This window comes from Uranotaenia lowii, chromosome 1, assembly GCF_029784155.1.
Source record: "Uranotaenia lowii strain MFRU-FL chromosome 1, ASM2978415v1, whole genome shotgun sequence".
NCBI classification, from domain to species: Eukaryota; Metazoa; Arthropoda; class Insecta; order Diptera; family Culicidae; genus Uranotaenia; species Uranotaenia lowii.
Window position 1 is genome coordinate 58,967,402 of NC_073691.1, and position 12,575 is coordinate 58,979,976.

The 12,575-nt window shown below is 37.6% G+C and overlaps 1 protein-coding gene across 1 annotated transcript; it reads left to right on the plus strand.

The window, feature by feature from the left end:
* Positions 1-1,135: 1,135 nt before the first annotated feature.
* On the plus strand, positions 1,136-2,471 carry LOC129738650 (argininosuccinate synthase). The gene has a single exon (XM_055729900.1). It carries the CDS (start codon positions 1,215-1,217, stop codon positions 2,445-2,447), a length of 1,233 nt encoding a protein of 410 aa, XP_055585875.1. The 5' UTR covers positions 1,136-1,214; the 3' UTR covers positions 2,448-2,471.
* Positions 2,472-12,575: the final 10,104 nt, after the last annotated feature.

Sequence of the window (12,575 nt, forward strand, 5' to 3'; positions counted from 1 at the left end):
ATGATAACATAAAATAGCATCGTGTTATTAACAGAATTTATTGCAGACGCTTGAATTGCTTGAAATATTTTTTTCTACAGTTATTTGCCCGATTATGCTCATATTCAAGATGTTACATTACTCAAATGTATGAAAGTATCAAAATTTTTAAATGTTGTTTTAAATGTGATTACACAATCCATACAGTCAATAATTAAGTTGGTAAAATATATTTTACTTTGAAATGTTCCTTTTCACATTTATCTATTATTGAAAACTTTATTTTTAAATTTGACGAATGATGAAAATTAAAGCTTAGTTCTAGCATATTCGTCATATTTTTTGCCATATTAATGTCAAATATTTGTACCACATTTTTCATTTTTTTTTTGGCATAGTTCTTTCAGATTTTCGTCATTTGATTTCTTTTGTTATTAAATTTCATGGCACACACCCACTCTCAAAACGCAATTTCGGAAAGATTCTAAATTGTTGACGTTTTCCATTAATATACATTGATTTGACCATTTCTGCTCAGCATCAGTTTTCCTTAGAAGAAATTCAGGGAATATTCAATTTGTTTATAGGGACTGAAAAAAGTGTTGTTACTGCTCTTATAATCTTTAAAGATAATTTTAATTATGCGGTTCAATTCGTATTGCAATGATAATCAAAAAAATATATAACACAGAGAACAGACGTATAAGCTAACCCATGAACGTTATGAAGAAATCCCAACGACCGTTTAAAGCAATTTTTATGTTTTTCTTAGCCATCAGATTTCTGCAAAGACACCAAAAAGAACTGTCAAAACAAAAAGTGAACAAGAAAAAACATCAAAAATATACCTAGTTAGCTTCGAAACGTTCATATTATGAAATATGTAAAACTTCTCAAGTAAATCACTGATTAAGTTTCATAACACATTTTTTTTTGCATTCGAAATTTGCTGTGACTATACTGTGTTTACCATTTCCTGACGATTTGTTTTTAATCGAATTCTTATATGTTTCGCTGCATACTCAATCGAATAAATGTTTCTGTCCGAAAAAAACAAGTCATTAGAAAACGAAAGTTTACAAACGATGATACGGCCCTTATCAGCTGGCTTTGGCTGATAACCTGGCACACGTACCTACATCTGGATGGACAACGATCAGAAGCTCGCCGAATTGCAAATTAGGCGATCAGTCTTGGTTTGATCGGCTTGTTGAGCTTAACTTGAGTCGCGCATCATGGGTGAGAGGATTCTGCTAGCATATTCCGGAGGGCTGGATACCAGCTGTATCCTCAAGTGGTTGCTCGAGAAAGGTCACGAGGTGATCTGCTTCATGGCCGATGTCGGTCAGGAGGAGGACTTCAACGCGGCCCGAGAGAAAGCACTGCGCATCGGGGCCAAAGATGTGATCATCAAGGATATGAAGCGGATGTTTGTGGAGAAGTTCGTTTGGCCGGCGCTTCAGATGGGTCTGATTTATGAGGATCGATATCTTTTGGGAACCTCTCTGGCTAGGCCCTGCATCTCGATCGGCCTGGTTGAGGTGGCTGCTCAACGAGGTTGTTCGGTGATTTCGCATGGAGCCACCGGTAAAGGAAATGATCAGATTAGGTTCGAGCTGAGTTGCTACGCGTTGAATCCGTTGATGAAGGTCATCGCCCCCTGGAGATTGCCGGAGTTCTGTGAGCGATTCCAGGGTAGAACTGATCTTTTGGAGTACGCGAAGAAGAACAATATCCCGGTGAGTGCAACGCCAAAGGCGCCCTGGTCGATGGATGCTAATATTATGCACATAAGTTACGAGTCCGGGATCTTGGAGGACCCATCTGTAGCTGCACCGGAAGAATTGTACCAGATGACTCAATCCCCGTTGAAGAGTGCTGATACTCCCATCAAAGTTGAAATCATTTTCAAGGAAGGGCTTCCGGTGCGAGTTTCTGAACTTATTAGTGGCAAAACTATGGAAGAACCTTTTGATATTCTTACTTTCCTGAACAAGATTGGAGGAGAGCACGGAATCGGAAGGATAGATTTGGTGGAAAATAGATTCTTGGGGCTCAAGTCTCGAGGTGTTTATGAGACGCCGGGTGCCACAATTCTGCACGTAGCCCATCGAGATCTGGAAGTGTACTGTTTGGATAGGGAAATCCTAAGAGTTAAATCTTTCCTGGCCTCCAAGATGGCTGATTACGTTTACAATGGGTTCTGGTACTCACCGGAGGCGGAATATGTCCGTTCCTGTTTGGTTGCCTCTCAGAAAAACGTATCCGGCAAGGTGGTCCTGGAAGTGTTCAAAGGTCACGCCATGGCCGTGTCCCGGGAATCTATAAAAAGCGTCTACAATCAGGAGCTGGCTTCGATGGATGTCCACGGCACACTCTCTCCCTATGCGGCCAGTGGCTTCATCGAGGTCAATGCCATGCGGCTTAAAGAACATCACCGTGTATTCGGAAGTGCCAATACCAAATAATTGTATCCAATAAAAACTGTTCTAGCACGAAAAAAAAAAACATTCTACTTTGTTCACTGATAAAACCTATCGAAAGTCCTATGTGCAGAGAGTTCCGGTTTTATAGGTTTAACCTTCCCCCAAATCCATCCCCTATCTTAGAACCAAACAGGTGAAACTCTTTCATATCGGCCGGTGTGTGTGGTGATGGTTTCCGAACTGAAAGTCAATGCCAGCAAAACAGAGCAGAATGTGTGTACCCCTGTTGACATGTTCTCTTTAGCCGGGGCCGGACCATCTAGGCCGTCCATCCGGGAAACGCCTCCGCAAACAGTGGGAACAACTGGTCATTTCATGACATGCAACTAAAAGTTCAATCAGAGCGTTTGTCCTTTTAACTCGGCAATATTGCGATGGGCGAGCAATGGCCGATAGTCTAACTAGAATACTTACCGGTGACTCTAACCGACAAGAAGCGTTTGGGGTAGAATGGCAGTAGGGTTGATCAAACCGCAAAAAAGTTACAATAATTATGTTTTGTCAGATTTTTTTTATTAAAATGGTTCTCTAATTTAAAACCTTTCGATTGATGGGGTAAGCACAATGAGTGTTCAATGATGAAAAGCGTAATTTAAAATATGTATTTTTTACCTATTCTTAAAAGAGGCATTTCACATGCCTGATAGGGGCATTTAAAAATGATCTCGTATTCCAATATAATATTAGGTATTTATAACTTAGCAAAAAGTTTAAATTGTGAATTTTCTTAAAATTTTCAACTGAATTGGAAAAAATCACGACAAGCATTTTTGTTTAGAGATTCTGTATGTATGATTTTCAAAGTTTAATATATTACAATAATGTTTTGCCTAACCTTGTTGAGTAGACTGAGTCGATTTGGGGTCATTTTTGATTTTCTCAAACCCTGGGGTCTTAAAAGCTTTGTTTTGGTCCAAAACTCATCTATGATTTTTGGCAGAATTTTTAAAGAACGTTTACATGAGTAAATTTGAACTTTCAGGTTTGTATGAGAAAATTGAATATTTTGTACTGAAAAATCAACATCATTTTTGTTTTTTCTGTGGAACCGAGCCTGATAATGGTTTTTGTACCAATTTATGAATTCTATAAAGAAAATTTTCCACTGAACAACTTTGTCCAATATCATCTTCGTATCTTTTTAGGCAAAAAAGTTATTAGCTGATTAACAGGTGTGTGCCTTTTGGCATTGATAAACAATAAATTCAATTGACACCACTGCTTGTGCCCTCGAAGTATTGCATTAAAAGTGGTCATGCAATACCTCGCTCGGCACCCAACAGTGGTGTCAATTGAATTTATTGTTTATCAATGCCAAAAGACACACACCTGTTAAACAGCTAATAACTTTTTTGTCTAAAAAGATACGAAGTTATAATATTCGAGAAAGTTGTTCAGCGGAAAATTTCCTATGAAATATTTTTTATTTTTCTTTATTTGAGAGGTTTTCAGCCACAGGCTGGTTCGCCTCTAGAATGAAAAATTTATAAGTTGGTACAAAATCCATTATCAAGCTCGGCTTCACAGGAAAAACAAAAATGATGTTGATTTTTCAGTACAAAATATTCAATTTTCCCATATTTACAAACCTAAAAGTTCAAATTTACTTATGTAAACGTTCCATAGAAATTCAGCAAAAAATCATGGATGATTTTTGTACCAAAATGAAGCTTTTAAAACAGACCAAAGGGTTTGAGAAATTCAAAAATCATCCCAAATCGACTCAGTCTAAAGGGTGATACGGTCAAAATTTGGTCAATATCAACTTGACGTATTTATTTCATTTTTGCATTTAAAAAACCGAAACACCCCTCATTTTGAAGGTGTGTGTGTAGAATGTTGCTCCTATTTTGATTTTGGAATTCACTCTTCAGTTGTCAAAATGCCGTCCAAGGAAGAAAAGCAGCGTATCAAAATTTTGCTCGTGCATCGCGAAACTCCGAGCTACTCGCACGCAAAGCTGGAAAAATCGCTAAAAGTTGCCAAATCAACCGTTACAAATGTAATTAAAGTGTTTGGGGAACGTTTGTCGACAGCCAGGAAGTCGAGGGGAAATCGAAAACCGGAAGCCGCTGAGACGACAAAGAGAGTTGCCGGTAGTTTCAAGCGAAACCCTAACCTCTCTCTCCGAGATGCCGCAAATAAGCTGGGTGTATCGTCTACAACCGTGCATCGAGCCAAAAAACGAGCCGGACTATCGACTTACAAGAAGGTAGTGACTCCAAATCGCGATGATAAACAAAATACGACGGCCAAATCGCGATCCCGGAGGCTGTACACGACGATGCTGACGAAGTTTGAGTGCGTGGTAATGGACGACGAAACCTACGTCAAAGCCGACTTCAAGCAGCTTCCGGGACAGGAGTTTTATACGGCAAAAGGAAGGGGAAAGGTAGCAGACATTTTAAGCACATGAAACTATCAAAGTTCGCGAAGAAATATCTGGTTTGGCAAGCCATCTGTACCTGTGGCTTGAAAAGCAGCATTTTCATAGCTTCCGGGACTGTCAACCAAGAAATCTACGTGAAAGAGTGTTTGAATAAACGTCTCGAAAATTAAATAAAAAAAAACAATCAGTGCAGTACATTTTTTTAATTTATGCGTCCTAAAAATCGCTTATAAAGGCCAGAAAATGTATTTTTAAGTTTTGATCCCAAATTGCTCAGAATCCCTAAAAAACGCTTCTAAGGGCCAGAAAATGCATTTTAAAGTTTTGATCCCAAATTGCTCAATATCCCTAAAAAACTCTTCTAAAGGCCAGAAAATGCTTTTTAATGATTTCATCCTAAATTAACCTCAGAATTGCGAAAAAAACGCTTCTAAAGGTCATGAAAGGTTTTTGGAAGCCTAAAATATGATTTTAAATCTGCTAATGAGTTTTGATGAAATTTTTATTTTCTTGATTTTGTTGAGTAAATCCTGGATTTTTTAACCGAATTGGCCCGAATACTGCCCGGATTTTTTTTTATTGATAATTTAGAAATGAAATACCTGAATTTTGCTAGGTTTTTAGATAAAATAGCAATAAAAAAAATGTAATTGTTTAATCTTATTAGTACTGCTAGAACATAACAAGTTTTTTTTCTCTATCTCAATTGCTTTGTAGCCAATGTGTTTCGAAATAGATTTCATATTTTAAAAATTTGTTTTACTTCACAGGAAAAGAAAAATTTAAGAAAAACCAAAGAAGCGACGATCTTCAAGCAAAATTATTCGTTTTTTTTTTCAATAAAAAAACTTAAAATTATTTGCTCCGTACCTTTTATCTAAAACTCAAAATCTGAAAATGTACATTTCAATTTTTAACAAAAATGGGAAACATTTGATGTACTTTAATAAACATGTATCTACTCTGGCGATTAAGGTTGAAATCTGACTGTTCCGGGCTTGTCATCCCTGGCACAAAGATGCACCAAATTGACTCACTCACGATAGAACGGCCGAATGTTGGTAGGTGTAGGAGGATGTTATGACGATGTGCAACGTTTTCCAATTTGGAAGTTTGATAATTTCAAACCCCGGAGCGACCGGTTCGGGATGTACTGGGGAGTGATTTGAATATCCGTTTTCCGATAAAAATATGTTTTTATATTGAACCAGCAATGTTGTCACTTATTTTCCATAGCGTTTGTAGGAAAAAAAAAGTTTTAATAAAGAACCTGTCTGTAGACAGGTAGAGTAAGGGCTAACACATCGCTTTCAAGAAATGATAAAACTGATCTAAAATCGGGACTACATCTTCCAAGACAACCATAGCTAATGTTGCAAAAATTCTCTTAAAGCAGTAAACAGAAAGAGGGAATGTAGGAAAGGGAGCAAAAACCCCGAAAGGAAATCATATTATTCTGCTGGATGAAATTTGATTTCATAAATCTACCATATTTTAGCATTCGCGTTTGGAGAATTGGAGAATGCTGGTAGCTTTGCGTTCGTTTTTCTATTTTTCGGTGGATGAAAAATTGAATCGTATTGAGAACCAAAATGGTGCAGGATTTTTAAAGGCATACCATCGCTTAATTTGAGATTCGCTGAAGAAAAATTGTTTTTTTGCATCACTTTCCAATTTAAAATTAACGAAATTTTGAATTTATTATTATTCAGTATAATATTTTTAATGATCTATCAAGTTTGAAGGATTACCAAAATGTTTAATGAAATTAATTGTGTTTAACACAAACTTTGCCAAATGATGAGGTGAAGAAAGTGACCAAGCATGTCTTTCATTTTATTTATGCTTATAACTTTTTTCATAAAATTCTTAGCTGCTTGTCATGTTCGCAAAAAATAAAGCTTAAGAATAGTCAAAATCAAAAATCAAAGACCAACTTCATTTCAAGCTTATTTGTATTTTCTAGATGATTTAATATGCAAAAATTTCTTCATCCATACAAATTTCCATACAAAAATGAATTGCGTTGCGCTAACTCAAGAATCAACCAAATCATTTCAAATTTTACACTGATGCTTGGTGACCCAAAAGGCATTGAAAAAACATATGGGAGCAAAAAGTCATTTTTTGCAGAGGTCTACTGTACATACAAAGAGTGCAGGATAACCGGGTATTCAATAAAACTCTTGGTATTGGTTTGACGTGTTTATTGTTGGACGTCTCGAGTTATTCTGACGCGATTACAATCATGGAATCCGCAGCCTCCTGTTCTAGCTAAAAACTAAGCTAACGTGATTGACCCTAAACCCTACAAGAGTGACAATAACATTCATTGGAATCTTGCTAACATGAAATCGTAAAAGAAATGATAATCCAAATCGATATTTTCAATAACAATCGTAAACACCTTGGTATTGAGTGATTTTCTAGCATTCATTACGACCATCTTTGCCCAAAAATAGTTGAATCGAATAGCAGGTTAGTCAACTCGTTAAGGGGGGGGGGGAGGGGGGGGGGGGTAGGGTCTAAAACTTTTAAAAAATCGATTTTTTTATTTTTTTATTTTCTAATTGTAAAACATTTCAAGAATGTTGTGTCAAATTTTCAAGTCAATTGAAGCAAAACTGTAGAAATTATAGGCCTTTATCTCTTCCTATCTAATACTGCAATAAAGCTAGAGCAGAAACTTCAACGCGTTTTTCTCGAAAGCACATTTTTAAAGTCCGTGGACATCGTCATTTGAAAACTTATCCGATTCTTTTCAAATTTGGAACATATTTTCTACATATAAAATACCAGACCCCAACTTTTTTCTTTTTTTTTTTTTGGTTTTTTACTTTGGGGAGATTTTACAGGTGAAAAATGGCGGATTTTTTACTTCAAACAGCCACAAAAATTTCATAAAAAAATTTTTAAGTTAAATAAAAACGTTGGGGTCCAGAAAAACATCTGTTAAAATATTCTGTTCCGCAATTCTGTTTTCTAAAAGGCATCCTGGAAAGTGCTCAGTCACCGGCTCATTTTTCAATATTTTTCTACGAAAAAATTACTAAATGTTCTTTTAACAATGTATAATGTAAAAAATTAGAATACATTTGTTTGAACGATAGCTCTAGAAAAAAATCGTGAAAATGGTGTTTTTTTATACCTGTTAGACCCTGTGCAACTTGGATTATCACTAGAGATCACCCACCGCGCCATACTCTATCGGCGAACCGGCCGTGGGGGTGCACCTAACAGACTGCCCGTCAAGACTGACTCGATATTTGGGGAGAATGTGTCGATACACCCATACGTCTGTTCTTGCCTCACACATCTTCCTTCCTCTCAGAAGAAAAAAAAACAGTTTCAATATTTTTTTGTTCAATTATATTGTGTTGAATCATATAAAAATGCTTTAAATAAAATGGCATATATTCTCTTTAATATTATTATTTGCATCTCTAGCCAAACGCAGAAGGTGGTACGATCGAGAAGTAGATCTTCTGGATTCGAATACCCATTTTTTTCCCGCCAGTTAAGGCCAGATGGTGCTGGGTATAGTTTTACTACGAACTGCCTTTCTCTCCAATCTGGAAGAAGAGAACACCAGAGGGTCCTGATTATTGCACCCACACAAATCCGATGTTTTATTGATTTGCATATGATGTGTATAAATCCACACAACGCACGAACCACGGTGGATAGATTTTACCACTCTCTCTTTTCTCATCCTTACCTGACCAACGCCTCTATAAGATCTCTCCGAGAAATGCTTTCGGATGAGTAACAATTGAGCAAGATTAGCAGACTCGGGTCCCACGACGGGGTGGATTTATCTGAAGCTCAAATTGACTCTGTGAATTAAGTTCACTATTGAAGCATCGTTATGGTGTGCAACCGGCGTTGCCCCATTCAAATCTGTACTTCCAATAAAACGTCTTTTTAAACGTTAAGCAAAATCATTACATCAATTCTGAGCTGAGATCTCAGAACGGAAGTCAGATAAATTTAAGATTTTCCTTAATTGTATTCGGTCTTGCCCTTGTGTCAAAGATAGTTTACGAGGAATTATTATGAAAATTTATGATATAATGGTATCTTATTAAACGATAATTCAATACAATTAATGGTGAAACTTTCTCAAAATAGTTGTTGACCTTGAAGTGAATCTGTATCTTTCTTTTCCAATCAATTAAAGTTTCGATTTTACTTGGGTTAAAGCAATTAAAGCATATGTCTTTATAGATAAATATACGTCGTTGGCAACCATGGCTGCAACGTGTGTTTTTTCCTATCCCGCTCCCATTCTAATCAGAAGAAGTGACACACACTCACACATCTCTGCAAGGCAGTCTCGCTCGTAATGCTGCCCCGTATATGTGATGGGCGCGCTCCCAATCCCGATACATATTCGATTTCTTATGTTTTTTCACATTCGGTTTCGTGAAGGCCAGGCTTGCCATAATCTTTTTCCCAAAATCTATAAAGTAATCATTTATACACAAAAAGCACTTTTTTTAAATCGTGAGCCCTGTACCTTACATGAAAATGTTTTCAGTAGTAATTAGGCATGGTACTTTGAAACTTATTTGAAATAGTTTATATACAATCGGGATTTTATCAGCTGTTTTCGATAAATTAAACACACTTCGATTTTTTCAGGTCAGCACAAAAACGAATCACTCCTTTAAGCACCAATATCTTTTCCTTGGTCACATAACGATGAGATCGGAGTGAAGAAAACAAACAGTTGATTGTTAATCATTCTTTATTCTTAAATTTTGCAAAGAACCAAATGTTTCCATCGAATATAGCTCTTGTGCTTAAATTCATCAGTCAATCAAGTGGTTTTTTTTAAACATTGTTCCTAAAATAACTTGTCCTTTTTACATTGTGTTTCTTTTCAATGCTGCTAATACATACCTTTTATACTAGCTTTTTTTTCCTGTGATTTCAAGGCAGCTGATTTCATGGCGTGCTTTTTGAACATTGCTGTCGTACCAATTAACAGGTTCTCCTTTTTTCCTATTTTGCTATCACCAATGATCTTTTAACGCTATGTTCATCTATTTAAGTGGGTTCTCCAAACACTGAACTATAAGACTATTACTTTAGTTCGTTTATTTCCTATTACAAAAGTTCTCGTAATCTTTTATCTCTGTGGTTCCCTCAACTTGCAATCATCAGGTTTTTCAACCATTTTTTCTGTTGCAGCTGTCTTTTGACAAGCTGTTCATCTAAACGGTCCTCATTTAGCTGTCCTCGAAAACTCGTCATTTTTCCACCAACTGTCCTGTAAACTTTGTTTTCTTCAATGCAGTCTTTTCGACACGCAATTGTTTAGGTATTCTCACAACACGCAGTTATTTGACTGTCCCAAAAACTTGCCAGATCTTTTTTCTCAATAACTGTTATCTCAACTCACTATTTTTCGTAGCAAAAATGCCATCATTTTGCTTCCGCTGTCTTCAGATTAACTTTTCTTTTTTTATTTGCGTCCTCCCAATATGCAAATATTTGGGCCCATTTTTCCCGCCCATCTGTTGAACTTTATGTTCTTCTTTGCGGTCCTACCGACTCGTAAAGGTAAGGCTTTTTTCACAACACTCGCCACAGCTATCCTCTTAACTCGCTGTTCTTCTTTGCTGTCCTTTCGATAAGCAAAGGTAGGGCGGTTCTCTCAACTCGCCTTTTTTTCAACAGCTGGTCTCTCAACTTCCTGTCCTTTTTTGCTGTCCTCCCGACTCGCAAAGGAAAGGCTGATCTTACAACTTGCTCTTTTTTTACCAGCTGTCCTCTCGACTCACTGTTCTTTTTTTTTTTGCTGTCCTCCCGACTCGCAAAGGTAAGGCTGTCCTCCCAACTCGCCTTTTGTCAACAGCTGTCCTCTCAACTCGCTGTTCTTCTTCTTTGCTGTCCTCCCGACTCGCAAAGGTTAGGCTGTCCTCCCAACTCGCCTTTTCCTAACAGCTGTCCTCTCAACTCGCTGTTCTTCTTTGCTGTCCTCACGACTCGCAAAGGTAAGGCTGTCCTCTCAACTCGCCTTTTTCAAAATTTTTTTTTTGTATTTTGTCAATACGTCGAATATTAACAAAAATGTTGCTTTAGCAACACTGGCCGGTTTCGCTCCAGCTAAGTTTCACACGCAAATCTCTCTCGCTTTCTCTCTGGTGGGTGATCTCTGAAGAAGGTAGCTTCGAGTGTTCTTAAAAACAAAACTTTTCACTTTGAAAATATACCATACACTTTTCCACTTTGATGCGCGCTACCAAACACAAATGGTGCAGGTTGTCGTCCTGTCACGGTCGCCAAATGTGCAACTTGGATTATCACTAGAGATCACCCACCGCGCCATACTCTATCGGCGAACCGGCCGTGGGGGTGCACCTAACAGACTGCCCGTCAAGACTGACTCGATATTTGGGGAGAATGTGTCGATACACCCATACGTCTGTTCTTGCCTCACACTGACCCTACCCCCCCCCCCCCCCCCTTAATACATATGTATCCAAAAAGTTGAGAATATGCTAATTCGGCATTAACGATTTGAGCTATCCAAAAGTGAACTGATTTTCTATTTTGGTAAGTTTAATACACTCTTTTCATCTGGTATATTTGTATGAATAATTCCGTTATTCCTGCGATATACCTTCTTAAATAATTGCTGGGAGGGTGAACCGCAAAAATACAAGAATAGCTCAGAATGTTTTCCGTAGACCTTCATTCATACTCTGATCTCTCTTCAAATGTCTAATAAATGTAAATCTTTCGCCTTCTTTCATGTTTTCAGCTATTTTTTCGCTTTTGAGGCATTCAGGGTCAAGAACACTCGCCAGCCAAACTCACTGATCCATACCTGAAGGACCATCCCATGTAATCCATCTTGTATAGGAAAAAAAACATTCAGCTTTACGATGTGTACCGGAGATGGCCTTAAAAATGACACTGATAGTGTCTAGAACAGGCATGTCAAACTGGGGGTCCTATAAACTGTCGGCAATTTAAAATAGCTTTAAATTATTTATTGAAAAAATTAACAATCAATTTTAAATGGTGAATTCATATGACAAATTCAATGAACACAATTTAGAGCTGCAGATTGCAAAATTTTTCTCGTTGCAGTTATTAAGCGTACCTCAGCCAGAAACAGCTTTCCGCAGAGAGTGTTCGGTCGTATATCGATTTCAAAGTCTCTACCTAATTTACTACAACAGCTAATGACAGCAAATTGAATGAACAGATAATTTATTTACAAATAATGAATAACGTCGTCGTCGCTTTCATTCATAGAGGGCGGGCGAGCGCCTTCATCATCGCGCGAACACCGGCCGAAAATTTATGCTCGCAACGCATTCATCGCGGGCGCACAATTAAGCTAGCTAGCTAACAGACGATGTAAAACTCTGCCACGTCCGCCATCATCGATTGTCAACTTTGAGTGATGAACAGGAGGAGGACGCACTGTTGCACGTATGTATTTATGTAGGTGTCGCTCACAAATGACGAAACTTCTATCATCGTGAGGTTGAACGATTGATTTCTCCCGGCTGGGTAGTCTGTAGTGGGAAAACAGCGTTGTTTTAATTAAACTTGTAAATTTTCGTACCGGAAGTTGTGCAGATAAAACTTAGAGCGTCCCTGATTTTTTTTTTCGGAAACGCCACCCCACCATCAGTGACATGCAACAGTTTTCTCTATTGAGATCCCGTCACCCCAACAATCAATTGACAGTGAAACAG